Source organism: Mirounga leonina, unplaced genomic scaffold (assembly GCF_011800145.1).
Source record: "Mirounga leonina isolate KUSES-001 unplaced genomic scaffold, KU_Mleo_1.0 Mir_353, whole genome shotgun sequence".
Lineage (NCBI taxonomy): Eukaryota > Metazoa > Chordata > Mammalia > Carnivora > Phocidae > Mirounga > Mirounga leonina.
This window is the reverse complement of record NW_023270699.1, coordinates 3456160-3482437: the sequence shown is the minus strand read 5'-3', so window position 1 is coordinate 3482437 and position 26278 is coordinate 3456160. Positions and strand designations below refer to the sequence as shown.

Below are 26278 nucleotides of genomic sequence, written 5' to 3'. Positions count from 1 at the left end.
AGTAGAGGCCAGGGCAGGCCGTGTGGCTCTGCCCGTCCGGCGGGGCCGCGTCCTTGCTGCAGCCTCGCTCCGCCGCTCCCCCGGCCCCGTGGGGAGGTACTGACTGCGGGTGGAAAGTGATTGCAGTACTGATGCTCAGCCTCTGAGGCTCTCCACATAGCCTGGGGGGTGCTGTAATATCAAAGCAGCTTGTATGCAGTTTGCTTTTTAAAATGTTGCCATAGGACTTGAAACAGTTTGGGTGTTTTAATTACAACAGTGATTCACACTTTATAGTAAAAGGGGAAATTAGAGGGAAGCAATGAACAGTTTCCCAGAGTCCCAACGGATTCCTAGAGGGAGGGCAAGCCTGGCTGGCCCCGAGGCCATTCCCACAGCCCCCCTGACTCCCGGAGGGCTGGCTAGCCCTGCGGCGGTGGGAGGGGGCGCGCAGCTGGACCTGGTCTCCCATCTCGTCGTGAACTTGCCCTCAGCACTCCTGAGACTAAAGCAAACCTGCTCGCCCTTCCTGAGCCCCTTCTTAGAGCCTAAGCTCAGAGTACTCTCGAAAAGTGGAGAATTGCTTTCCCCGAGCGCGGGGTCCAGCTTCTGCCCCTTTCAGAGGGTCAGGATACAAGGAGTGAAACGTGTGGACTATGAGTTTCACTCTACGCACTCTTATGATTACACACATTACATGTGTGTAGTTTAAAACACATGTTTGGCTGCTGAGGCTCACATCAAAGAGTGTTTTGCTGCCTTCTTTTTGTGGGAGTCCCCACTGTGTCCCCAAACTTGCAAAAGAAGAGGGAGGAATGAGCTTTGGTGAGCCTGGCCCGAAGGCGGGGCGCACGCACCCTTTCCGGCTGGCAGTGAGCCCTCTATCCTGTCTGTCACAGATCATCAACGGACTGGTGCAGACGACCGGCTGGCCCAGCGTCGTCACCTGCCTCGGCAACTGGTTTGGAAAAGGAAGGTGAGCAAAGGTGGCCCCACTTCCAACAGCATTTACCTTTTCAGATCCTGATGAACTCCAGACCACCACCTTCTTTTTAGTTACTCTCTACATTTACTGCAGAAAAAGCCACTTTTACTAGTCCACTCTATGGGGGAAGGTGATTGGAACCTCTGGGACTTGGGGTGCTGAATTCAGGTGGGCCTTCCTCCTGGGAGACGCCCCCTCTGCTGCCCCCACCACGTTGTGGGCGGGTCAAGCCTGTCATTTCACGCAGCTGACCAGCAGCTGGTCACCTGCAAGCCGGGGAAACACGGAGCTTAGGGCCCTGCCCCACATCTTCTGAAGCAGAAGCTACATCTTCCCAAGACTCGAAGGCACATGGAAGTGTGGCAAGTCCTGAGTAGGTCACCCAGCGCCCAGCGGCAGAGCCCCACTCAGCCTCTGGTGACGGGACCATAGTCCAGATCCCATTGTGATGTCCGTGTGACACACAGTGTGGCCAGACCCAAGGTTAGAAGTGCCTGAAGCCACTCAGCAAGACAGGGAAAGCAGAACGAGAGCCCAGCTCCGCGAGCCTTGTTTAGATTCTCCGCTTTGTTCATCTGGTGGGCTCTGTGAGTGGGATATTTCCTCAACTGAATGTGTTTAGATTATGGAGGCACAGATTTAAATCTGGGGCCATCCAAGAAGTTCAGGGAAAGGCTTCTTTTCCTCTCTCTAAGCGTAGACTCACTAAGCTCTGAGAGAGGTGTGCAGTTATTCCTCTGAGGTAAGATAAGAACGCTGTTCTCTCGTGCACGTCTCCAGCCCCTACCTCCCGGGAGTGGCGTCCACACTCCCGCTGATTTCCGTGGTACCTCTCACGTCCTGGGGTCCGTCCCACGCCTGCTGGCCCGCTGAAGCTCCTCAACGTCGTTTGCCGTCCTGTGTTCTGTTGTGCTGCAGGCGAGGTTTGATTATGGGGGTCTGGAATTCCCACACGTCCGTGGGCAACATCCTGGGCTCCTTGATTGCTGGCTACTGGGTGTCCACGTGCTGGGGCCTGTCCTTCATCGTTCCTGGGGTCATCGTGGCAGCCATGGGGATAGTGTGCTTTCTCTTCCTCATCGAGCGTAAGTACACTTGGCCTTGGAGGGGATGCCTTGGGAGGGCCAGCTGTTACGGGAAAGGGCTGTGTCAGTCCAGTGCAGGCCCATGGTGGCCCTGGCTCTCCGCCTGGCCAGGTAGACTTCCCTCTTCGGTGTAGACTTCTCCTGTGAGCGGTCTCTCCAGCTCTTGGAGGATTTTCTGTTGTCTCCTGATTTCTGGAGTAATGGATGTGGAAATTCCTCGCACCCTGCCCGCCCCCCCCCCCCCCCCCCGCAGCGTCGGGCGTGCGTGGTTCGCCTTGTGCTGGGAGTGTCATATCTACCTGAGACCCGCCACATCACTCACCTCTGTGGCTGCACCTGTTCATCCGTCTTGCTGCCACAAACGGGTCTCTCACCAGCTTGCTTGCCTTCTGATAAGATCTATCTGAGACAATATTATGAAATCACTGCATGACTTAAGACCATATATCCTAATCAGGTGAAGAGGGTTCTACCAGAAAATCAAATTCTTTGTTCCCGTCTAGACTCAGTACCAAACTTCTGATTTAATTGGGTTTGAAATTAATTTTCGAAACAGAGATCTGGCAGGACAAGGATTCCTTGCAATTAGTCCAGTGTTAGAAAAGCCAACGTCACTTTAGCTGTTGTGGGGCAGGGCGTCTGATCCCCCAAGCTCTTCTTTTTTTTTTTTTTTTTTTAAAGATTTTATTTATTTGAGACAGAGAGAATGAGAAAGAGAGAGCACATGAGAGGGGGGAGGGTCAGAGGGAGAAGCAGACTCCCTGCCGAGCAGGGAGCCCGATGCGGGACTCGATCCCGGGACTTCAGGATCATGACCTGAGCCGAAGGCAGTCGCTTAACCAACTGAGCCACCCAGGCGCCCTCCCCCAAGCTCTTCTGAGGAGCTGTATTGGGCATTTGCCTCTTCGACTTGGCTTAAAGCAAAATAAAACCATACGGTAGCCGACAGCTGCCTGCCGTTGACTTCAGGCCGGGAAGCTCAGGAGCTCCGCTACGCCATCCGGGCTGGGTGTCAAGTGCAGCTTCAGCTTTGCATCCCGAGCTGCCGGCTTCGTCCAGGACGTTAAGGCGTGTTTTGCTCAGCTTCTGCTCTCCCTTTTCTCATGGCTAACGCTAACCTTTCCACTGTAAAGGAACTATTGTCTAACCGCACAGGTGTGAGGCTCCAGGCCGGCCTCTGTCGGGGAGGACAGGGGCCGTGGTCCGCTGAGGCCTCAGGCGGATGGCCGCTGCAAGCAGGGAGGGGCGGCCACCGTGCCCTGGGGGGGCGAGCGTCTCCCCGCGGCCGCAGCAGGTGAACTGTGAGACAGGTGGGGGTATTTGAGCCCGCTTACCAACATCACCATTTAACTGTGGCATTTAACTGTGGCATTTAACTGTGGAGTGAGTGTCAGAGTTCCGGGAAAGGTCCCCTGTGTCACCTGTTCTCCAGGCTGGCTCTCTAGCCCGCGGAGCTCTGTCACGGGGCGCTCCAGCCTGTTCCTTACGCATTAGTCACCCAGAGAACAGTGTGTGTCCTCTTGGCTCGTGAACAGGGGCCCCCGGGTGCGTCCGGCCTGAGGTCTAGAGTCCACGGTCCCTTTTCTTCTCTTCCTCAACCGATGAAGGGTTGGTTCTGGGGGAAAGAGGAAAGGCGATGAGGAATGGGGTGTGTGGCAGGAGATGTGAGTGGGTTTGCCGGCCGGCCCGGATCTTAGCACTCGTACCTGTTCAGCCCAGTTCTCCCGGGTGGGGCCTCGTCCTCTGCTCAGGGCAGGGCTCCTAAGAACAAGGAAGCTGTGGTTTGTCTTTTGTAATAAAATGAGAGCCTCCTTCCCACCAAGCCTCCCCTCCTGTGGCTTCCGAGGGGGTGGGACAGGGCGGAAGGGGTCCCCATGGGGCTCTCCTGGAGCCACCGTCCCCCCACTTGTTGGGGCCTCCCGCTCCATCCAGGGGTTGCCTGTGGCCCCATCCTGTGCCTGCAGAGCCCCTGGAGCGCTGCTTCTCTCCGCCCTGGCCTGCTGGGGGACAGAAGCACAAGCCCTCAGCTTCCCCAGGCCCACCAAGCCTTGAGGCCAGGGGACCGTGCCTGCGAGGCCATCCCGGGAGGCTTGCTGCTACTGGCGTGGGGGGTGGGGGCTCGTGGACACCTGGCCCTGGCATTTCTCTGCCTTCCCACCAGATGTCCTCCTTCTGGGCCCCATCTTCACTGTGGGCTCCCACTGGTGTTGGCATCTACCCTCTTGTATTAAAATCCGAGGTTTACTTTGTTATTTGCACTGGAGTTAAGACATCTTTCAGACTCTCCCAGTAATCTGTGAACACGTGCCCTGTGGCCCTTCTTCCCCATCATCAGGAGAACATTCTCAGGGGAGAGGCGGCCACCGTGTAGCAGGTGCTCCCTGTGTCCCAGGCACGATGCCAGGCTCAGTGCAGATATAATTTCACGGATTTCCAGGGGAAGGTCTTGAGGCTCAGGGGCCGTAGGTGACCTGCCCAAGGTCACACAGTAAGTGGTGAAGTTGGGGTGTAACCAGGTGCCTGCTCACCCATTCAGACGTTCCCATACTTTGGCCATGGACCCTTAGGTCCTTAGGATGTGTTCTTATGGATTCAATTAAAAAAATGTTTTTTCACTTAGATGATAATTAAAAAAAACAAACTTTGTATATGATAAACACTGCCTTTTCTCATAGAGACAATATGCGTTTGAAAGACATTTTCTTGCAGTGGAGAGTGTAGGTTCTTCTGAAGTCTGTTTCTCAAACCTGGGTTCCCTAGAACCCAGGGGGTTGAACATTATTCTCTGGGACAGTGGGAACTCTTCACTTAAAAAGGATCTGAGAAATACCACATTTCCGTGTCTTCTCAGCTGCCATCATTCCACTATGTGAGCTTCTCCCTGCCGACTAAATGCACGACTGGCCACTGCTCCTGGGACATGCGCTGGCCCTAACCGCAGCCCCTCTTCACTCCCTCGCTGTGCGTCCGCAGCCCCCACTCCTCCTCGCCTGCCCTCCCACCCTCCTTTCCCTGCAGGCCCGAGCATCTGTGCGAGAAGAGGTGGATGCACTGCGGTGTTCCAGGCCCTTCTCTTTCCTGCCCCTGATGAGGCCCCCCCAGCAGGAGCCGTGAGGAGGTCAACGGGGCTCGCGGCCCCCATCGCTCTGGCGTGCAGACCAGACCGTACCTCTCAGCAGGGGGACCTCCTCACCGCAGTACAGCCCCTGACCCCCACATATAGGCCTGTCTGCTCAGATGTGGCTTGTCTGGGGGAGTGCCCTTACCCCACCACGCACCCCCCATCTCCCTGCAGCCGCGGTCGGGACGGGCGGCTCTGCACACGGCTCCCCTCTGCTCCGCGGTGACTTTGCTCCGGAGGCAGCGCCACGAGCTGGCCTCATGATAGGCATTTCTGTAGCCTGCTGACTTCCCCTCATGCTGGGCCCCCGGGCCCCCGCGCCCCCGCGCAGCAGTGTGTGAGCGGAGAGAACCCCCCGGCTCCTCCTCCTCACTTGGGCCGCAGCTGGGCTCCAGCCGGGCTCCAGCCGGGCTGTTGGTGTGCCCGCGAAGCTCTTCTACCCAAAGTTACAAAAAGACCCGGATTCGGGGGCGGGGGGTGGGGCAGAGCTGTTTGAGGCCGCTGCCTGGATTCTGAAGAAGGGGGTCTGCTCCCCCCGGCTCCTCGTGGCCGTAGGTCTGGCTGTCGGTCTGTGACTTCGCACGTGTCCTTCCTTCTTTGCGTTTAGATAAAAAGGCCCCTTGTTCTTTATCAAGGTAGATGTTTTGTCCCCACTAATTTGTATTTGTAATTAATTCCGTAATGTGGAACAACCCACCACAAATGTTACAGGTCACCCGCTACTCACGTCTTCACGGTTCCTCCTGATCCTTGCCCATCTGTGTGTCTTCCGTGGCTCGTCACCATAGTATGCACACGCTCTGCTCATTTGCACTTGTCCCGTGTGAAGTCTTTCCCGAGGTGCAGAGCCGTTTTCACACGTGCGACGGCTTGCCTTTGCCGGGGCTCCCCCCTCCACCTGCGTGTGTCACGGGGCCTGACGGACAGGGGCGTGGGGCGTGCGTGGCGGGGTGCTGCCGTGCCCCTTGTCGTCGTCTTCAAGTCTTGCTCGTTGGTCAAGTATCAGGTGGTGTCTTGTTCTGGTGTAATTTCGTGGGTGGTGGAAATGCCCAGCCCTGGGTTCACCGCTGTTCCCATTTGGTGTTTCAGATCCGAAGGACATTGCCTGCTCCTCCTCCCTGGCGGCGGTAAGGACCCCCCTCCCCTCCTTTTTTTTTTTTTAAGATTTTATTTATTTGAGAGAGAGCGAGAAAGAGCGCACAAGCAGGGGGAGCAGCAGAGGCAGAGGGAGAAGCAGGCTCCCCGCTGAGTAGGGGGCCCGATGCAGGGCTCGATCCCAGGACCCTGGGATCCTGACCTGAGCCACCCAGCCCCCCGCCACCTGTGTCTCCTAGGACGGTGTGCCGTCGGCCAGGTGTCTGATGACTGTCATCAGCCTGGTCCAGTCTGTGCAGTGTCAGGGGGTAACAAGTGTGGGCCTAGGTCCCGCCCTCAAAATAGGGGCAGTGCTAGAGAAGGGCCAGTCGTCACCACAGCGGCGGAAACCCAGACAAGGAGCGTGGTGCGTCCTGGGCAGCTGTCCCCGCAGAGGCTGACATGAGGCCGGGTCTGCCCCATCCTGCCGTCCCCCTTCCCCCTGCGTCGTTCTCCCTCTTCCCTGCGTTGCTCCCGCAGGTGGTGTCCCCGCCTTGGACGAAGGCTCTGTGGCCTGGTTCCCCGCTTACCTTAGAGCGGACCCCGCGAGTCAGCCCCTCCCTCACTCCGCTGCGTGGCTCCTCTCCCTCCCTCAGGCCTGCACCATCCCGTTGAAATAGCCCGGCCCGGTCCCAGCAGCAGCGTCTGGCCGCGTGTGCTCAGCCCCTGGCCCCACCCCACGGCCTGCTGCCGGGCGTTTACACGCGTTTTCCCTCCCCCGGGGGGACACCCTTTCTCGGGCTTCCAGACGCCATGCTGTCCCGGTTCTCACACCCCCGTTGTGCCCACACAGAGCGCTTTGCCGGCCCCGTGCCTCTGCCGGACCCCCGATGCGCAAGCACCTGTCCGCGCCCTCCCCGCCGGAGATCCGCACAGGCCCTGGCCGTCCGCGCCTCCCTGTGCGCCAGGGCCTCCCGCTGAGCTCCGCGGTCACACGTGCCGCCGCCCCCCTGCCATCCCTGCGGGGGGCTCTAGGGGGCTCAGATGTGCCACAGCGAGGGTCATCTCTCCGCCCCATAAACTTGCTGGGCCCCACATTCCCTGTCTCAGTCGGGAACCCCTGTCCTCGCCACGGGCAGGCCAAATCCACAGGAGTCCTCCTAGACATGCGGGATGTCCCCTCCACCACTGGGGCCCATGGCACCGGCGTCTGTCCTCTGAGGCTCCTCAAGCAATTCCCCTCTGCTCCTCCAAAACCCATGCTTCACACTTCACCTGGGAAGATTTTCTCGAAGTAGGAGTCAGAGCAGGTCCCTGACTTGACTGATAGCCTCCCGCGGCTCCCCGTTTTCCGTGGCATAAATCCCGCTTACCTCTCACCGCCAGTCACTCAAGGTGGCAACCCCAGGGCAGGGTCTCCTCTTGCTCTCCGCCGGGGCCGCGGCTGCCATGTGCAAGGGCCCTGGGGCCAGAGCGTCCTGCTGCCTGCCGTCCATTGGCAATATGTGGAGATTTTGAGCACAGTTAGTTAGAAAAGAAGAGTTCTGGTACATTCTTAAGCAAAAATAAGCCAAAACTCAATTTTGAAAATCACTTCCTTCAGGAAGGTTAAAGGCCACGTTAAAAAAAACCTATAGTTGATATTTTATAACATTTTTTTAAAAAGCCCTTTTCCTGCCACGAGCATGAATTTCAGTCTCAGAGTTTACAGGGATCAGTGTTTAGTTGTGCGGTGAATTAACCCTTAGAGCTGGCCCAGCAGCTCCACTCCGAGGTGCCCAGCCGAGGGAGGGGACACACGCGTCCCCTCTGGGCACACACCCTGCCTTCTGAACGGTCTCCTGACCTAGGAGGGGCCTCGGTTCCTCACTCGTCAGAGAAGAACATTGCCCAATATTGTTTCTACAGGCCTTTCCTTTCAAGGTTGTTTAAAAATGTCAGAGCATGAAGGAAGTGAAGTTGCCACAATCAGCAGCTTTTTATGCCCCGCACCTCAGTCTTGGATCATTCTTCCCGAAAGGATCTTCTTCTCACCTGCTTTTATCTGAGGGTCTAGAGCCCCCAGTTAGCCCTTTGTTTTATTTTATTTGTTTATTAGAGAGAGAGAGAGAGCGTGAGCAGGGGGAGGGCCAGAGGAAGAGGGAGGGAGAATCTCCAGCAGACTCCCCAGCGCGGAGCCCAGCACAGGACTCGACCCCGTGCCCCCCAGATCCTGACCTGAGCCGAAATCAAGAGTTGGTCGCTCGGCCGACTGAGCCTGTGTTTTATTTGAATCATGGGTCTTACTGGCGCTTGGGAGGTGTTTGTGGGGATCGCACCAAGCGCCCTTGCCACCCTGCAGCTAGAGGTGGTGGCTGGCTGTCAGTTCGGTAATTGCTCACCGTGCTTTCCTCTCCCCGAAGCCGAAGGGCTGTGAGAACGGCACACACAGATTCCGACTGCAGAAGCAGGTCTTCACGGACAACAAGAACAAGCCTCTGGTGAGTTGGACCAGCCTCTGCTGCTCGGCAGAGATCAGAGCCCAGGCTCGGTGACAAACTTGGGTCTCGTATTTCTTCCATAAGACCCGTGTGTGCCTTGTGCGGTTTTTTTAGGTAGCAGGCCGAACCTTAAGTTTGTAATCAACCTGAAAGCGATGCACTCATTCCACGACGGTTGGCAGCATTCGGTGTCCCAGACACGCTCTAGGTCAGGCGGCGCCCGGAGCCTCAGCCAGAGTGTCCACCCTGCTCCTGTGGACTCCCATTCTGGGGGGCAGGGTGGGGTACAGACGGGGCACCAGCAGTTTCCTGCAGCAGCTAAATGCCAGGCACAGAGCCCAGCGAGGGGTGAGCAGACACTGGTCCAGGTCCGGTCTTGGGAGCCGTCCCTACGCAGGGGGCGTGGATAGAGCTGTGAAGGGCGGGGATCTGCACGCACCTGGGCCGGGGGGTTCGGGGGATGCACAGGGAGGACTGGGGATGGGAGGTGGGCCCAAGAGGCAACATAGAGAGTCATCTCCCAAGCCTCCACCCTGCCACTCCCATGTTCCATATGAGGAAACTGAGGCAGAGTGCTCAGGGACCTGCCCGGTCCTCCTCAGAAGGAAGTCCTCGAGGCAGTGCAGTGGGCCCCTTCCCTTTCAGGGTACTTCCGACCAGTCCTTCGTGGGGCTCTGCTTCACAGCACTGAGCCATGGGGGCATCTCAGACTCGGTTTTACTCACCGATATTGTAAGTTCTTTTCTTTTTAAATCAAATACCTTGAAGGATAAATGTACCAAATGGGCTTCTTACTTTTTTTTTTCTTTACTGCCTAAGGAAACTTATTTGTGGTGGTTGAAATAATGGGAAAGGGAAAAATGATGTCATACATCGTGGTTCTTGGAATGTAGGGAAATCCAACTGGAAAGCTCTAACCTCTCTACTCATTGCTGAGGGTGCATTTAAGAAGTTGGGTGCCTTAGTTTGGGCTGCTTCAGCAAAATTACCATAGATTGTGTGGTTTAAACAGCACACATTTCTTCTGGAGGCAGGAAGTCCCAGATCAAGGCACAGGGGAGTCTGGGGTCTGGAGAGGCCCACTTCTGGGCTTGCAGCAGGCCGCTTCACAAAGCAAGCATGGGGAGGGACACAGACTCTTGGGGCTTCTCGTTACAAGGCACGGACCCCATCCTGAGGGCTCCACGCACCACAGTAAGGCTTGGGCTTCCACTCAGGAACTGTGGAGGAACAAATAGTGGGTCCGCAGCATCAGGTGTTAATCGATGTCCAAACAGCTGCAACTCCTGATTGTTACTGAAGACTGACTTCTTCATTTGAGGCAAGACCCTGGACCCTGTGTCGTGGCACAGTACTGACCAGTCGAGCTGGCCCCGTCTTCTTGAGTGTCACTTCCCTCTTCCCTTTCCTGCTCCTTCTGCCAAAGTCTGTTGACTAACATGTCACCGGAGAGGCCTTGGCAGGTCTTGTCTCTTCGGGCCTGGCCACACCACAGGCTGACCCTGATGTGCCCATGACCAAGCAGGTTTTGGTCCCTTGTCCCTTACGTGGCAGGAAGGGCTCAGGCACTGGAGGTGGCTCTCGGGTCACTGGACAGGATGCCCCCCAAGCTCGGCCGGACATCCTGGTGTCCCCTTTCCCAGAATGACCCGGCTCAGATCCTTTGGGCTCGGAGTTAAATGTCACCCAGCCCCCCCATCACCACCGTTTCTGTGCCAGGCAGGATGCTGAACAACTTCGTGAGGAAGGGCGAAAGGAAAGGGGCGGGTGAGGAAGCAAGGATGAGCAAAGAGGAAGGGGCTCTGGCCTCACGGAGCCAGGAGGACCCTCTTCCCTCCTTCGGGTCTTTAGGATGATTGGCTCGTGGATGGTCGAAGTTTGTCACCTTGTAGTCACGTGTCATTGCCCATCCTTGGCTTCTCTGAGGATCTTTCTGATTGGCTGTGGCTCAGCAAACACTTCCTGAGCACTGAGTGGGTGTTTTAATGCTAAAGGTGACCACGTGGCACACCAGTGGGAATCCACAAATCCCTGGGAGCGACCTTCTGGCACAGTGTAGCTGTAGGCAGCGGAGGGCGTGGCGGGGGCTTATCACATTTAGATCAGTGCATTATTACACGCTTCCCCTCCCCCGCCATGTGTGTGTCTGTGTCTGTTTTAATCGCATGGAGCTCTGTTGCTCTCTGACTCCTAAGGCTAGGAGTGGGGTTCCCTGGCTGAAGAAGGCCCCCCCCCCCCGAGGGCTCCACAGGTGCCATCAGACCCTGTAGGGCCCTTGATGCACAGCTTCCCATGTCGTGATCGACCCAGGGGGTGTCTGGCTCTGTAAGGAGGCAGCTTTGCTCTCCTGGTTTGTTTTGGAAAACCCACCGTGACTTCCCACTTTCCCTCTGTGTCCTCCAGACACTGCAAAGGACTGGAATTTGGTAGCTGGGAGCCCCCGAGCTGTGCATAAAGATGAGTGACTGTGGGCAGGGGGCCCTTTCCAACAAAGGCCAAGCTTAGATAAAGAGCTGAAGGGCTGGATCTGGGGCTTTCCACCAGCCCAGCGAGTGGCCCAGAAACACTTTACAGACCCGGGAAGGGCCAGGGTGGTTTCCATGTGCAATTCCTGCTCCAGGCTAGAGCCCTCTTCTCTTACTTGAGCAGGATCTGTTCACTCTGTGTTTTCTCTTTATCTGGTTACATGCCATCCCTTGGAGAGCCTGCTTTAGTGTTTACAAACACCTGTCCTAGACCTGAAACCATAGAAATCCCAGAGGAGAGCACAGATAGTAATGTCTCTGATATCAGCCCTAACAACATCTTTCTAGATATGTCTCCTGAGGCAAGGGAAATAAAACCAAAAATTAACTGTTGGGACCTCTCAATTTTAAAAAGCTTCTGCACAGTGAAGGAAACACCAAAACTAAAAGGCAACCTACGGAATGGGAGAAGATATTTGCAATTGACATATCTGATAAAGGGTTAGTATTCAAAATCTGTGAAGAACTTGTAAAGCTCAACACCAAACAACAACAATACAATTTAAAAATGGGCAGAAGACACGAACAGACATTTCTCCAAAGAAGACATCCAGATGGCCAACAGACACGTGCAAAGGTGCTCAACATCACTCATCGTCAGGGAAATGCAAATCAAAACCACAATGAGGTATCACCTCACACCAGTCAGAATAGCTAAAATTAACAACACAGGAAACGACAGATGTTGGCGAGGATGCAGAGAAAGGGAACCCCTCCTACACTGCTGGTGGGAATGCAACCTGGTGCAGCCACTCTGGAAAACAGTATGGAGGTTCCTCAAAAAGTAAAAATTGAACTACCCTATGATCCAGAAATCGCACTACTAGGTATTTACCCAAAATATACAAAAACACTAATTCAAAGGATACATGCACTCCTATGTTTATTGCAGCATTATTTACAGTAGCCAAGATATGGAAGCAGCCCAAGTATCCACTGATAGATGAATGGATAAAGGAGAAATGAAGGTGTGTGTGTGGGGGGGGCATATTACTCAGCCATAAAAAAAAGAAAGCAGTTTTGCTGTTTGCAGCAACATGGATGGAACTAGAGGGTATTATGCTAAGCGAAATAGAGAAAGACAAATACCATATGATCTCACTCATGTGGAATTAAAACAAAAGAGCAAAGGGGAAAAAGAGACAAACCAAGGAACAGATACTGATGGTCACCAGAGGGGAGGTAGGCAGGGTGATGGGGGAAATAGGCGATGGGAATTGAGGAGGAGCGCACCTGTTGTGATGAGCACCGGGTGTTGTATGTAATGTGATGAATCACTATATTGTACACCCTAAACTATATGTTAACTATACGGGAATTAAAATTAAAAAAAACAAATACCTTATTAAAATAGTATAGTAACTATGTATATTGATAGCTACACATAGGTATCAATTCATTTGAAAGTAATGAATCGGAAAGTATTTTTTCCCATAAGTGGTCTGAAAGTCTATTTTTTCCTATAGTTCATACATTTCCTAGTTTAGACTCTTCATTCCATTCATTTGCAAGTTTGTTATAATACATCTTTTATTCAGTGAAGCAATTTAGTAAGATATATAGAATTTCATGGGTTTGGTGACAGTATTCATGAAAGTGATGAAACCACATATTGTTGACTGATTTCTGTTATATCATAATTCATACCTTAAAATTCTTAAAAACTAAACAGAACCTGTCCTGCAGTTTTCAGCCTTGACTGCACGCCAGACTCTCCCGGGGCCTGTCCCCCGAGATTGCTGTGACTGGTCCGGGGTGCAGCCCGAGCACCAGGCTCCCTCACAGCCCTGGAGATTGCGGTGTTTACCTGTGATTGACAACTATCAATTTGGTCTCCTGAATGGGACCGCTAGCAGCGTCATTCAAGAGAGAGAAGTTCTTTACTGCAGACTCAGACCCTAGTTCTCTGTTTCTGTATGCTGTTATGGAATTGTCGTTAGGAAGATGAGCGGTTCCACTGGGGGTTTGTCATCCTCCCTCGGAAACATCAGATTATATGCTTAAGTGTGAGTAGGCGCATCACCAGGCCACATCGTTGTTGGACATCAGCTTCTCAGTGATGGGGACCTTGGGTCACCTCAGGGGCCGGCTGCTGGAGCCTTCCTTCCAGGATGCCAATTTCTGTTCTTCCCTGGAAGAGAATTCTGAATATCGAGAGAGGAATATGGCAACGCATTATTTTTTCCTAATTTAACTGCACTTTGAAACTTGCATATAGGTTGTAGTGAGATAAACACAGTAAAACTGTTCAACTTTGTGGAAAGTGTGAGATGCACAGAAACATTTCTTTGTAAGTTTTGGACCTTCATGGTTCACTCATGAAGAACATCTTTAGATCATCCTGGCTCTGAGTTGGCCCCCATCCCCTAACTGGGGAGCATTGTTCTTTGCTTTAATGAAGGCAAACTGTCCTTTAGGAATGTCCAGAATTGGAATTTACAGAATATTGGAAGTGCTTTATGAATTTTAAAATAATGTTATTTCTGGTAATGGGTGTCCAATTTGAACTCCTTAGAAAATACAGGACCATGTAAAGAATTTATTGACCTATTGACCTTTCCCTAAAAATCACACGTAATTCTATTACTCAGTGATAACCATTGTCAGTTTAGAATTTATCTGCTTTTTCCCCTATAATTAGATCCCTCTAGTTACCTAGATATGTAATAGGTATATACTAAAATGTTTTTAAAGATCATATTGAAAATGTAGTTAATGGGACATAAGCATTAAAATCTCACCAGCTTTTTTTTTTTTTTTAACGACCGCAACAAGATATGTCCTTTATATGGATGCACTTGACCAGTTCTCCCTGGTGGTGCAACGTTCAGTTTATGGTATTTTTCCGCCTTTCAAATTATCTTTCACAAATAGATTCCTAGATTGCTGGGTCAAAGGATTTTGCATGTTTCTAGTTAGCATTTCCTAGAGAGACATGGGCGTTCAGACCTCTAAGGCGAGGACCCTGTGAGCAGCTTACCCAGGATGACCCCATGACCTAGGGGAGCAGCATCCTGCTCAGGAGTTCTGGCCCCACTCAGCCAGATGCATACTCCCTGCTAACACCTGTTCTCCTCTCTTTCCTTCCCAATGGGGTTCACCTCCAGGACCCCGAGATGCAGTGCTTGTTGCTGTCAGGCGGAAAGCACCCCGTCCATCAGAACCACGTCCTTGTCCTCCCAGCTGATGGCGGGGGCAGCACGGCCCCCATCAGCTTCACCGGGGCCTTGAGGATCCCCGTGAGTACACGCGCCTGGGGGGAGTTTCAGGAAGGGGCATTTGTGCCTCCTGTTGGTGAGCAAGCTTAACAAAAGAAACCCGCGGTCATATACTTGGCTGCATAAATCAGAGGCTGCCGGCAGGCCATCTCGGGACTGGGTGAGGCTGCCATGTCTGTTTGCCTCACATTAAGCTTTCAGTTTTTCAAAACTAGTTGCCTGCATGTAGAAGTTCACCCATTTCGTTGACAAATAGGGCTTCCCATCTCCACTTGGGAAACCAGACCGTCTGGTTCCAGCAAGCCCCTTGCCCCGTGGCCCAGCCCCGCCCTGGTCCTGAAGACCCTGAGTGTGAGCCCCCCTGGGGGGGGGCACTGTCCCCAAGTCCCACTCTGGGGTGTTGGTGAGCCCACTCGGTTTGCTTTACCCTTTAACGTGCTTTCAGGAGAACAAAGCTGGTGTGTTGGAGCTGCATGTGCTAACGGAAGGAGTAGTGGGGGGAGTGCGCAGAGCCAAGGGAAGAGACAAGCCCCTGGGCACACAACGCTGCTGGTCCGCAGACTCTGTTCATTGTTTAAAAATCAGAGTGCTGGGCCGTGCGGGGGCGGTGGGCCTGGCTCCAGGCTGACGGGCACACGGAGCGCCTGCTGGCGGGCGCGTTGGTGTGTGGTCAGGGCGTGAAGGAGGTCCAGGGAGAGGTTTTTCCACACAGGGCAGGGAGCTGTGCCCTGGTGAGATTTCTTGTTGCTTTAGGTTTTTCTTGTATGAAATTCATGGGCTCCCTCAGCAGAGAATCTGGGGGGCTCACAGAGGACACGTGGAAAATGTGTTCTTCTCACATGGCCAGCCATGGTGGGCAATGAAAGCAGAGCCCAGGGCAGAAGCAGGTGGAGAGAGGAGATCGCCAACACTGCCCACGTGGGGAGGAAGTCCGGGCCGTGGGCCGCGCCTAGAAACGTCTGGACTCCTGCCCTTGGGTGTGATGTCACTGGAGCTGCTGCAGATGTCACACACAGACAGGGTCCGCCTCACCAGCGCGGCCCCCAGTGAGAAAGGGCCGAGGGGGCACAGGCCCAGAGGCCCTTAGCGACTGGGTGAGGCAGGAAACAAACCGTACACCCGGGAGCTGAGAATCACGTCACCGAAGTGAAAGGACTTCAGAGAACTTGTGCTAGAGAACAGAAAGTCCTGGCAGCACCCAGAGAAGCTGGGCGTCCGGCCAGTGGCGAGCATGGAAGGCCAGGCGGGGCTCCCAGAGCCACTGAGAATGTGGGCTGGCTGCGTCTAAATAAGAAGGCACCCTTAATAACAACTAGTAACTTTCCCGGTGGTGCCTTCCAGTGCGTCTGCTCGGCTGAGGGTAGGACGCGCACAGTTATAGGGCGAAGGTGGAGCCGCGGCCCGGCCCGGCCACAGACGCGCTGGGGGTCCCAGGCAAGTGTGCCAGCCACTCGGAGCCTCTGTTTCCTCATCTGCAACGGGGCTCGGGGCCTGGTGCCACACTTACTGTTCCGAGGATTGAATGAGGTCGCTCAGGACAGTGGTGAGCGCCGCGCGGGGCGTGTGGTCCTCCTGCATCCTCGGACTGAGCTAGCCGCCGTGAGACGCTAGCTCGGGTAATTCCAGAATCGCATAAATTCAGATTTGTGTCCTCTGCCTAGTTTGGTGGGTGTCCCTGTGCGCACATGGCGTGACACCCTAGTGTGACCCCGTGTCTCACCCAGACCTCCCCAAGACGTCTGGGATGCGTGTCTTGTGATGCCACGTCTTTCTAAGAGCAGAGCTCAGGCAGAACATAGACAGGACTCTGACAGCAGCCGTCAGACCGCAGGCCCCGGGGTCCTCGTCGAGACCCACATTTCTCTTCCTGGTGTCTTCCCAGTGCCCCCACTTTGTCGGGTGCAGGTCTGGGCACGCGTGAGCACTGTGACTGGTCGGAAGGCCTGTCCTGTGTGTGTCGGCCGCTGCGTGGTTTGCAGTGTTTCTGGCAAAAGGAGAGAGAGCACCGCATGCACAGAGACAAGGTGGCCCCTCCAGGCACGCTCTTTGAGAACTCCTTTAACAGCTAGGTTTCCAGAGCGATGTGGTGTGGGAATCAAATCAGCGCATACTTTTATGGACTCTGATCTGACGTCAAGACCTTGGGTCTCCATCTGCAAAGATAGGCAGGTGCTGCAAGAGTGGCCATGGGTGGGTCCTCTGACCACCCCGCCGCCCCCATCCTCGGGCGGCACCCTGCCCCACAGATGCCGCCCCCCCTCCCCGCGGCTTCTGCAGGTGCCCCACCAGACAGACATGCCGGCTGTTTTTATGGGAATGAAGTAACTCCTAATTGTGTTGCTCATTTCAGTAAACCTGCTGTGTACACACTTGGGATAAAGCCTGGCTCTCTCTTTTCCAGGGTGTGATCGAGTTCTCCCTGTGTTTGCTGTTTGCAAAGCTGGTCAGCTATACCTTCCTCTTCTGGCTCCCTCTGTACATCACAAACGTGGGTGAGTATCTTGCTGGAAGCACCGATGTTACGTTCGTGCAGGGGCTGTGATCTGGACCCCCTTTTACGTGCTGATTTCTAGAGCCTCATGATGCATGATGAGTTGAGACGTACTTTTGGATCAAACAGTGGGATTAGTAGAAAAATAGAGGCAAAAGGAGAATTCGGATATGGAAGTTGTATTGCCATAATAACGCTGGTGGGGCTTAAGGGGACCCGTGTTCCCAGCTGTGGCTGCCAGCTCCATGGGGCTCTTCCTATCTGGGGCGGCCTGCATTTCAATCTAGGCTACATCGAACTTCAGGTCACACCCTCCCGTGAGGAGGGGAGGCCCCGGGGATCTGAGATAATAAATGCTGAGTCATCTGACCTGGAAATTGCTCCTTGGAGGTGAGCTCTAGTTTTAGGGACAGCCAACAGCCTGTTTCCTAAGTCCGGCCGTGGCTGAAGCCGTAGATAGGACAGAATTCACCGGCCCACTGGCACCGTGCACCCCTGTGCTGTGTGTGACCACAGAGGGAAGGTCAAGAGGGTCACCGGCCATTCTTAAAAGATGCTGGAGTGCAGGGGCTGCAACCATGGCTGAAGGGGGCTGGGGGACAGTCAGGGAGGGCCCTGGAGCCTCTGGGCCCAGGAGCCAGGAATTGCAAGGAGAAAGGAAAGAAACCAGGGCCCCGCAGAGATGTGAGCTCTGGGGAATGTGACAACGAGGGGAGATTTGGAACGTGGGGGTTCACAGAGCACAGACCAGTGTCGGGGAGGAAGACCTTCCTCTGCCCCGTGGTGCTTCTAGCTGGACTTAGAATCAAAATGCCAGGGGTGCCTGGGTGGCTCAGATGGTTAAGCGTCTGCCTTCGGCTCCAGTCATGATCCCGGGGTCCTGGGATCGAGCCCCACATCGGGCTCCTGGCTCAGCAGGAAGCCCTCTTCTCCCTCTCCCTCTGCCTCTTCCCCTGCTCATGCTCTCTCTCTTTCTGTATCTCTGTGTCTCAAATGAATAAATAAAATCTTTAAAAAAAAAGAATCAAAATGCCATGTGACAGATGCCCAGAGAAACTCACAGTTAAGAGCATGCATACAGGGAATCCACACAGACGGGGACAGTTCAAAGACAGCGAGGCAACATGAAGCTTACATGAACTCAGGAGCGGGCATGGGTCTGGGGGTACAGGGGGGTGAAAGCGCACTAGCAGGCAGGTGAGAGGAGGTGTTTGGAAAACACAGGGCTGCCCCCTTATGCAGATCAGTTCCTTAGATAAAGGGGAGTCTTTGGTAATAGCCCCCTCGCTGGTACAGGCTTGCCCTCCCAGTGTAAACCTGGGCAGTTGTGGGGGAGGCAGAGAGCTTTTCCTGAATCTGCTGGGTTTTAATTGCTTTAACTCGAAATAAACTTTTTTAGATATTTATTTATTTATTTACTTAGAGAGTGCATGAGCAGGGGGAGGGAGAGAGAGAGAATCTCAAGCAGACTCCACCCTAAGCTCAGAGCCTGACATGGGGCTCGATCTCATGACCCTGAGATCATGACCTGAGCCGAAATCAAGAGTCAGATGCTTAACCGACTGAGCCACCCAGGTGCCCCCTTAACTCAAAATAATCTTTATGCCAATGTGGCCCATCCTGGGGCAGCCTGCCCTGGGCCCCAACACCGCATATTCCCGGTGGTCACTAAGGGCAAGCAGAGGTGGCCGTGAGCCCGAGGCAAGAGGGCTGGGTTTCACAGGGACAGCAGTGAGGCAGTAAGGGGACCGTCCACATTGGGGGGACAGTAAGGAGCTGCTCCCTGTCACGTGACTCCATTAGGGCAGGCAGGCCACATGCAGCGTAGACAGGTGTCCTACCTTCTTTCTTCCTTTGTTCCCTGCGATTGCAGAAGGGGTGACATTTTCAGGAGTCTAGTCACGAATTGCTGGCTTTCCCAGTCCCAGTGATTAAAAAAGCCAAGTCCCTTGTATGTGGCACTGAGGTCACCAGGAAAGGCTGGGCTTGACCCACGGTCCCAAATGCTTCCCCAGCCCACTTCTCCTGCACGGGCCAACCTGAGTCCCCTGGGGAGTCCAGTGTGGCTCCCTCCTCTGCTGTATGAGGAGCTCCAGTCCCTCCAGACCTAAAGCCTCAGGGTCAGCTGGCCAGTGACCACGGCCCTCCTGCCGTGCCAGAGCCTCTCTGTGCCAGGCAGTCCTTACCACCTTCTCCGCTGCGCCCAACTTACGGCCACCCCTGGGGGACACTGAACCAGAGGGGATGGTAATTAGGCTGAGCCGGGCAAATCCTCATTTCTTGGTAAAGAGTGGCTTTGGTCTTTTCTGTGCATTTCCTGCATAGGGGACTGCAGAGTCAACTCTTAGCTGCTATTGGTGTAAGTCACCCTTAGGACACAAATGAGTGCCACGTGTAGTCTTCCTTTGCTGTGACTTGCTCACAAGGACGCTTGTCGTTTTGTTAGATCACCTGGACGCCAGACAAGCCGGGGAGCTCTCCACCTTGTTTGATGTGGGTGGGATCTTCGGTGAGTCCTTCCCTCCCTGTTGTACTTGGATGGAAACTTTGCCCGCAGTAGGTGAACACCTGGGCCTGTGTTCTCTCTGAGCTGACTTCCTATTGAGAGGAACACACGACCCCCAAAACATCACATCACCTGAGTGGACGTATGGCCATCCCTCTGGGGGACGGTCTCCTGTCCCGCATCTGACTCCGAGCCCAAACTGGCGATCCCTCGGAAGCAGGGAGCAGGGGCCCGCCTCGTAGCAGGCTTCAGACTGGTGGTTTAGGTGCCCTAATAGCGAAGGGGCTTCAGGGCCAGCCTGGAACTAGACCCAAGACTTGCCCTCTGTCTCACGGGGAGATGCCCCCGGGGCGCCCACATCTGCCCACGGTCCCACGAGGCCTGTTCACTGAGATGGTGAACATGGACAGGGCCATGGGGAAGGAGCGGGTTCTCTTGTATACTCTACTTCCTCTCGATGGGCTCTTGCCCTGGGGACCCAAGCACCCTGGGCCTCACCCCGCTGTGTTGCAGGTGGGATCCTGGCAGGTGTGATCTCAGACCGGCTGGAGAAAAGGGCCTCCACCTGTGGCCTGATGCTGCTGCTAGCGGCCCCGACGGTGAGTCCGGCCCCCCACTGCACCCCTGCCCTGTCCGGGCCCCAAGCCTCCAGAAGCAGGCTCCCTCCCCGCCTGTAAACACTGTCACGTCCCGCCCAGGCTCAGCCCCATTCATGGCTCATGGTTTCTGGATGCCGGCTATAACCTCCGGACCCCTCAGTGTGCCCCTCAGCCTGCCAGGCCCACTCCCCTAGACGCCTCCCGTGCTCCCCTGCACATTGCCGGCCCACCTCTTCCTTCATCCCTGGCTCCCTGTGGGGTGCTCCCTCCCCGGCCCCTCTCCCCTCCCCCACAGGCTCCTGCTCAGCCTCTAGGGTCCCCCACCTCCCCAGGCAGCGCTGACCCTGCCCACCATCGTGCTGGATTCTGCTTTTCATGCATTTGGTGGCACATGACCTCGGGCAGGTGACCCTCCCTCTCCGGGCCTGTTTCCTCATCTGAAAACTGAGGGTGCTGGAAGCACCCCTCCCAGAGGGAACGTGAGGGTTTCTAAATCAGTTCATGGTAGTTTGGGGAATAATGCCATTACTCATCAACTTGCATTGTACACACCTGCCCGTCTGCTAGTCCGCCAGGCCGTGTCCCCAGAACAAGGCCTAGCTGCCGGTCACCTGGGGGCCTGGGACACTGGCCAACACAGACCCTCCAAAAACCTTTACTGAGCAAGCGTCAGTGTGGCCCCTGCCGCAGGACCCCCTTCAGCCGCTGCAGCTGTTCGGGGGGACAGGCTGAGGAGGAGACAGTCACACGGAGCCCAGGGAGAGCTGCCCCAAGCCGCGTCCGGCAGCCCTGGGAGCTCAGAGTGGGGGGCACCGTGAGGCCCCGCATGCTGGGGCCGAGGTTGGGGACTCCCGAGCGCCTGTCTTCCTCTCCCGCTGGCTGCCTGAGAAGCCCCTGCCTGGCGTTTCAGAAAGACAGGCTCCTGGGCGGTGTTCGGCTGCCTGTGCTAACCCACGGTTCCCCTGTGTTTACACCCTCGGCAGCTCTACATATTCTCCACCATCAGCAAAATGGGCCTCGAAGCCACGATCGGTGAGTCCGTGAGGCTTTTCTTCTTGCACGCACGGGTTCTGTCCACACAGCTTGCTGAGACAAAGTAGAAAATCGGCACGGATTTGGCTGGTACGGCTGGAGCATTGGTGTGGCTACAGTAGGCCCGTGTCCCTCTCTGGGCGGGACGCCTGCTCCCCGAGGGAGGCCTGCCCGTCCGCAGCTCTGAGCGCAGGCGTGGGAGAGCGCAGGCCGCCGGCTCCGGGGCCGCGAGGAGGTCCCCAGAGAAGCCCGAGGCCTGCAGCCCTGGCGGGCGGGAGCGGGGCAGGGGACAGGCTTCCAGCTGGCTTCGATCACCTGCCATCCTGAGAGCAGTTGCATGACACTGGGGGACTATTTTTAACTTCCTGCAGGCAGCGCTATCTGATGATGGCTCTAACAGTTGGTAAATACTCTTTCTGTCGTAACAAGCTGGCCGTGGGGATCGGGAAGGAAGCAGGCTGTGTGTGATCCCATCAGAAGTTATCCAAAAGGCAGGTTGCTGACGTGAGGGACCGTGGGGTTTCCCGTGACCTGGTGGTCCAGAAGCTTCTGCACAGAGTGTGAACCAGAGGCTAGCTTGAGAAAGTGAGCCTGGAGGACCGTGTGGAAAGCGTGTGTTCAGCAATAAGCGTGTTATGCTGCCCTCGGGTGCTCGGCTACGCTGGGTCTCCGGGTTCCCCTCAGGGAAGCAGCAGCCGTGGGCGCTGAGAGAGAGAGAGCCCTTTCCGCTGCAGAGAAGTCCGTGGCAGGTGTTAGCACCCGGCCAGCACCGATGACAGGGACACTGGCACGCCCAGGGCACGGTCACACTTGGAGCACCAGGGTTCTGCTCGCTCCTGGGGTGTCCCCAGCTGCCCCCATTGAGGGTCGAGGAAACGGGAGTGTCGGGCCCTCTGGACACAGCCGGAGCCTTCGGGGGAGTGTGAGAGGACTTACAAACACATCCGGGCAGGTTTAAAGGAAGATGCTCCCCACACTGGGCCCGGCAGTCACCGCGCCCCAGACGTGCGGGCCGCCTTCCCAGCACCCGCCTGCGTGCGTTCCGCTCAGGCCAGGCCCGTGCCTGACACCAGGCTGCTCACCCCGGGGCGGCTGAGGCCTGGAGGCTCTCCCAGAGGGCACTGTTTTGCCACTAAATCCCTCCTTCTCGCTTCTGGTACCCACAGCCATGCTGCTCCTCAGCGGGGCCCTGGTCAGCGGGCCGTACGCCCTGATCACGACCGCCGTCTCCGCCGACCTGGTGAGTGGCCACGCGTCTGAGCTCGGAGCAGAGGCAGGGGACGGTCCTCTCGGCCGTTCTTGACAGAGGTGGTCGCTTTTAGTAAAACCGTGTCTTTGTGGAAGCAGCTTTTTCCCTATGAATGATACCTATGCTTTTAAGAGTCTTCTGAAGCAAATGCGGGGAGATACTGTCCCTGTTCCATACACAAGGGCGCCGAGTCGAGGTGAAGGGGCTCGTGTGAGGCCCGGGGTCAGAATCCAGCTCACTGGCTCACTCCTCCGTGCTGCCCTTGCTTAACCCCGGGGGCTGGTGGCCGTGCACCCCGGAGCCCGGCCTCGGGGCCCAGATCGGAGACCCAGTGGGGTCGGCTCCTCCCTTCATCCAGCCCCCTCTGTGCCTGGCCCTCTGCGGGTCTGCCTTGGGATCCGCAGGAATAGCTGCCCCACGCTTCCCACAGGAAGAGGGTGCTGACAAGGTGACCTTGGACTTCTGATCAGGAGAGCCCGAGCTCCATGCCCCTAGGACCCCATGGAGGCAGGGCCACCCTCATCCACCAGACATGAGAGACATTTCACACGGTCGTCAGATGCCCCCACCTGTAGGGAACAGTGCACCAAGATACAAAGTCCTCTTCAAAAAGTCGTTGCCCTACACAAAGGGGAGAAAGGAGACAGATGCCCCGTACAGACTTTCCGTGGATGCTCTGTCCTCAGGGAGCCTCACTCTCTTAGGTGTGGGCTGCACACAGCGAATTCCTCCCAAGGGGGGGAACAGGGTGGCTACGGGGGGACCGGTCAGACACGCCCACCAGGGGGCCGCGGCCAGCCCGACAGTGACAGGGCGTGTGACAGCCTGCACCCTGGGCACGTACCCGAGGATGGCACTGCACCTCTGTGGCCTCCCTCCCCAGACCCACCACCCGGGCTCCTCACGAGGAAGGCCTCGCACACGGCCCAGCTGGGGGGGGATCCACTCGAGGCTGTCGGCGGCGGGGGACAGAGCAAGCGTGAGGAACCGTCAGGAGGCGTGCGGGCTGACCGTCACGTGGGGCCCTGGACAGAGGAGATCAAAGTAGACAGAAGCTAGCACCCAGCGTGTTAGGCGATGCTGACCATCAGTGCTGGGCCCCTCACAGTGACAGCTGTGACACAAAGTGGGTGCAGGGCACACAGCCCTGTGTACGATCGTGCAGAATTTCCGGGCACCTAAGACTGTTCGAAAATTAGAAGCTCATTCAAATTCCTAAGCAGTCGCCCAGAGCTGGTTCGTCGTCTTGTGGGCCGGATGGCTGGCCTCCCCTCCCCGACGGGCCCCCGAGGCCCCCGGAACTTTGCGGCCCCTCCAGGGACCCTGCTTCTCTTCTGCACCTCCCTCAAGTCCTCCCAGAATCAGACCCCGAACTCACCAGCCCCTCGCTCATTCTCCTGCTTGGAAACCGTGGCAAGCCCGGGCGACTGCGGACCCCACGCCTGCCCCCTATCCTCCTCTCCGGGCCGGGCATCTCCCTGACACTGCGCCTTGCCCAGCGACATCTGTGCTGTCCTCAGCACCTCAGGCCCTTCCACATCCGAGACAACCAGAGGCCCTGCCCTGCCAGGTCAGCAAAGAGAAGCGGACGGAGGGGCACTGGGGAGTCCGGTAACAGGCCCACCTTTGTGCTCCTGTCTGCACGGGGCACAGAAAATTCTGGAAGGGTCCACACTGGACCACTAACAGTCGTCTGCCCCATGGGATCAGAGGACAGAAGAGGGACTCCAGACTCCAGAAAACGTGGATATCACTTCGTGTGTGTGCTTTATTTTGTATACTTATGTGGACCCACACACAAGCATCTGTTGTTGCCATCTTGGGTTTATTTGTGTAGCTTTAGGCTTCCAGGCACTGTTCTCCTAATGTTTTTTTTTCTTTTATTGTCCTCCGTTTGTTTCTTTCTCCCAACCTTCTATGTCGTGCTTTCTGAAAACCAGAGCTCCTGTGGGTTTGTCATTTAGGACTTGGTGACCCCCACATTGGCTTCTTGGGTCCTACCCCATTCCCCATCCTCCGTGGCATTTGCTGAGAACTGGGTGGGTTTTTAGGTACTACAGAGCCATCTGGCACGTGTCACAGAAAGGCCCTCGCGGGTCACGGAAGTGGGCATCAATCCTGGCACAGCTCAGGGACAGGGACGAGTGTCATCCGTGTCTTTATCTTCCACATGGGCTGGTGGGGTGTGCTGAGTAAATATTTGCTTAAGGAAAAATTCTGAGAGTTCTTTAAACCAGAATATGTTTGGACAGTTATTTCTGATGATTTCTTACTGTTGAAAACCCTTAAACTTTGTATGTCTTTCCAAAGTGAGTTTGGATTGGAGTAGAGTTTACATTTTCTGATGGAAAACACCCCATGTTTTGAATTGCTTTGCAAAGTTGTTTGGGCAAATTGCTGAAGGAGGGGCAGGCTTGTTTCTCACTGAGGCTGCCCAGATGTGCATCACGTTTGCTGTCCCCTCTCTTCTAGGGCACGCACAAAAGTCTCAAGGGAAACTCCCATGCCCTCGCCACTGTGACCGCCATCATCGACGGGACTGGGTCTGTAGGTGCGTGGATATTTTTAACTCTAAGAGGTTAATTGTGGTCATAGGGGAAACCGGATTGTCACATCCTAATTAACAATTGCCAAGGATTCCAGGTGCTTTGGTAATATTAGGATTGGCTGGCCTTTTTTTTTTTTTTTTACTTTTTTTTTTTTTAACTGCATGAAACACTCTTTACACTATTATTGCAATGCTTATTATTGGGGTACCTGGCTGGCTCCATCAGTAGAGCATGCCACTCTTGATCTCAAGGGTTGTGAGTTCAAGCCCCACGTTGGGCGTAAAGCTTTAAAAATAAATAAATAAAAATAAATAAAATCCAAAAAAAAAGATTATTTTTCAAGAATCAAAGATTCTTTTTAGTTAGATGGTATCATCATGCTAGTAAAAGTATCTTTTTTGTCTACAAATGAGTGCAACACTGTAATTTAAATATAAAGGTTGATATGGGATTTGGGCACCAGAGCCTTAAAAATGGCAGAGTTCAGAAGAAAGAGTCCCTGCAACACGACAGTTCTTTACAGACACAGGGAAGGAAAATGTCAATAAGCAAAGACAGAAACTCCCCTTTCTTAGTAATTTTACAAAAGGAACTTAATTAAAAATTTAATCTTAATACATAATCACATATAAAACCTAACTTGACAAAATGGAAAACATCTCTCATGTTATAAATATGGTACTTACATGCACTCAATAATTTAATTATAATTTTTACTGATGAAAAAGTATGGTATTCATAATCACTTAAAGTTCAATTCGTATTTCGGCAGAGTTGCTAATGTATGTTAATCATCTATTACAAAAACCAGCTAAGGGCAATTTGATTAGTGTAGTTGCCACAGAGTTCAGATAATTGTTATTGACAAGTTTAGATCATTTAATGAAAAAAAAAGCTCTAACAGTTGTTACTGTGAAAAACTGATGTTTTCTAAGACCAAACCATGGCACGCACGCAGACTCAAGGAGCGTGCAGCAAAGGGTGAGGACTGGGTCCCCACGTTAAGTCTAGGGGCAAGACCCTGTGTAGCAGAACACCAGCTCACCCAAACACATCCATAGCGTTTCCAGTATGTTACAGAATTTTCATCAATCAGATTTTTAGAATTTCAAGTAGAAAACGTAATTCCAAGTTAGGATGTTCAGATCAATTTCAGTATTCAAAAAGCTCAGTCCCCATTCAGAAACAGATAAACAGTGTACTTATTAAATGAGTTAAGACACATAAACCTGGGCGCCTGGGTGGCTCAGTCGGTTAAGCATCTGCCTTTGGCTCAGGTCAAGATCCCAGGGTCTTGGGATCAACTCTTGCATCGGGCTCCCTGCTCAGCGGGGAGCGTGCTTCTCCCTCTCCCTCTGCCTGCCGCTCTGCCTACTTGTGTTCTC

General features: G+C 54.7%; 1 protein-coding gene and 1 long non-coding RNA gene across 6 annotated transcripts in view; one reads left to right on the top strand and one right to left on the bottom strand.

The window, feature by feature from the left end:
- Positions 1 to 26278, top strand: part of SLC37A1 (solute carrier family 37 member 1) — a 62706-nt gene that overhangs the window by 25193 nt on the left and 11235 nt on the right. For 3 of the 4 annotated variants that reach the window (XM_035030115.1, XM_035030114.1, XM_035030112.1), the window contains 11 exons: positions 879 to 955; positions 1883 to 2049; positions 6260 to 6297; positions 8647 to 8724; positions 14357 to 14488; positions 16869 to 16959; positions 19405 to 19467; positions 19978 to 20063; positions 21047 to 21095; positions 22262 to 22335; positions 24817 to 24895. In XM_035030115.1, coding sequence (XP_034886006.1) covers positions 879 to 955; positions 1883 to 2049; positions 6260 to 6297; positions 8647 to 8724; positions 14357 to 14488; positions 16869 to 16959; positions 19405 to 19467; positions 19978 to 20063; positions 21047 to 21095; positions 22262 to 22335; positions 24817 to 24895 — 934 coding nt within the window. The remainder of the gene's footprint in view (positions 1 to 878; positions 956 to 1882; positions 2050 to 6259; positions 6298 to 8646; positions 8725 to 14356; positions 14489 to 16868; positions 16960 to 19404; positions 19468 to 19977; positions 20064 to 21046; positions 21096 to 22261; positions 22336 to 24816; positions 24896 to 26278) is intronic. The other variant, XM_035030113.1, reaches the window with a different exon arrangement.
- Positions 1968 to 8713, bottom strand: LOC118026977. Of its 2 annotated transcripts, none has more exons than XR_004683727.1 (6): positions 8626 to 8713; positions 7618 to 7729; positions 3756 to 3810; positions 2987 to 3664; positions 2372 to 2448; positions 1968 to 2092 (listed from the first exon to the last, which is right to left on the bottom strand). It is a non-coding gene; the product is annotated as an uncharacterized LOC118026977 (long non-coding RNA). The 2 variants fall into 2 exon arrangements; XR_004683726.1 differs by lacking the exon at positions 1968 to 2092 and adding an exon at positions 2193 to 2241.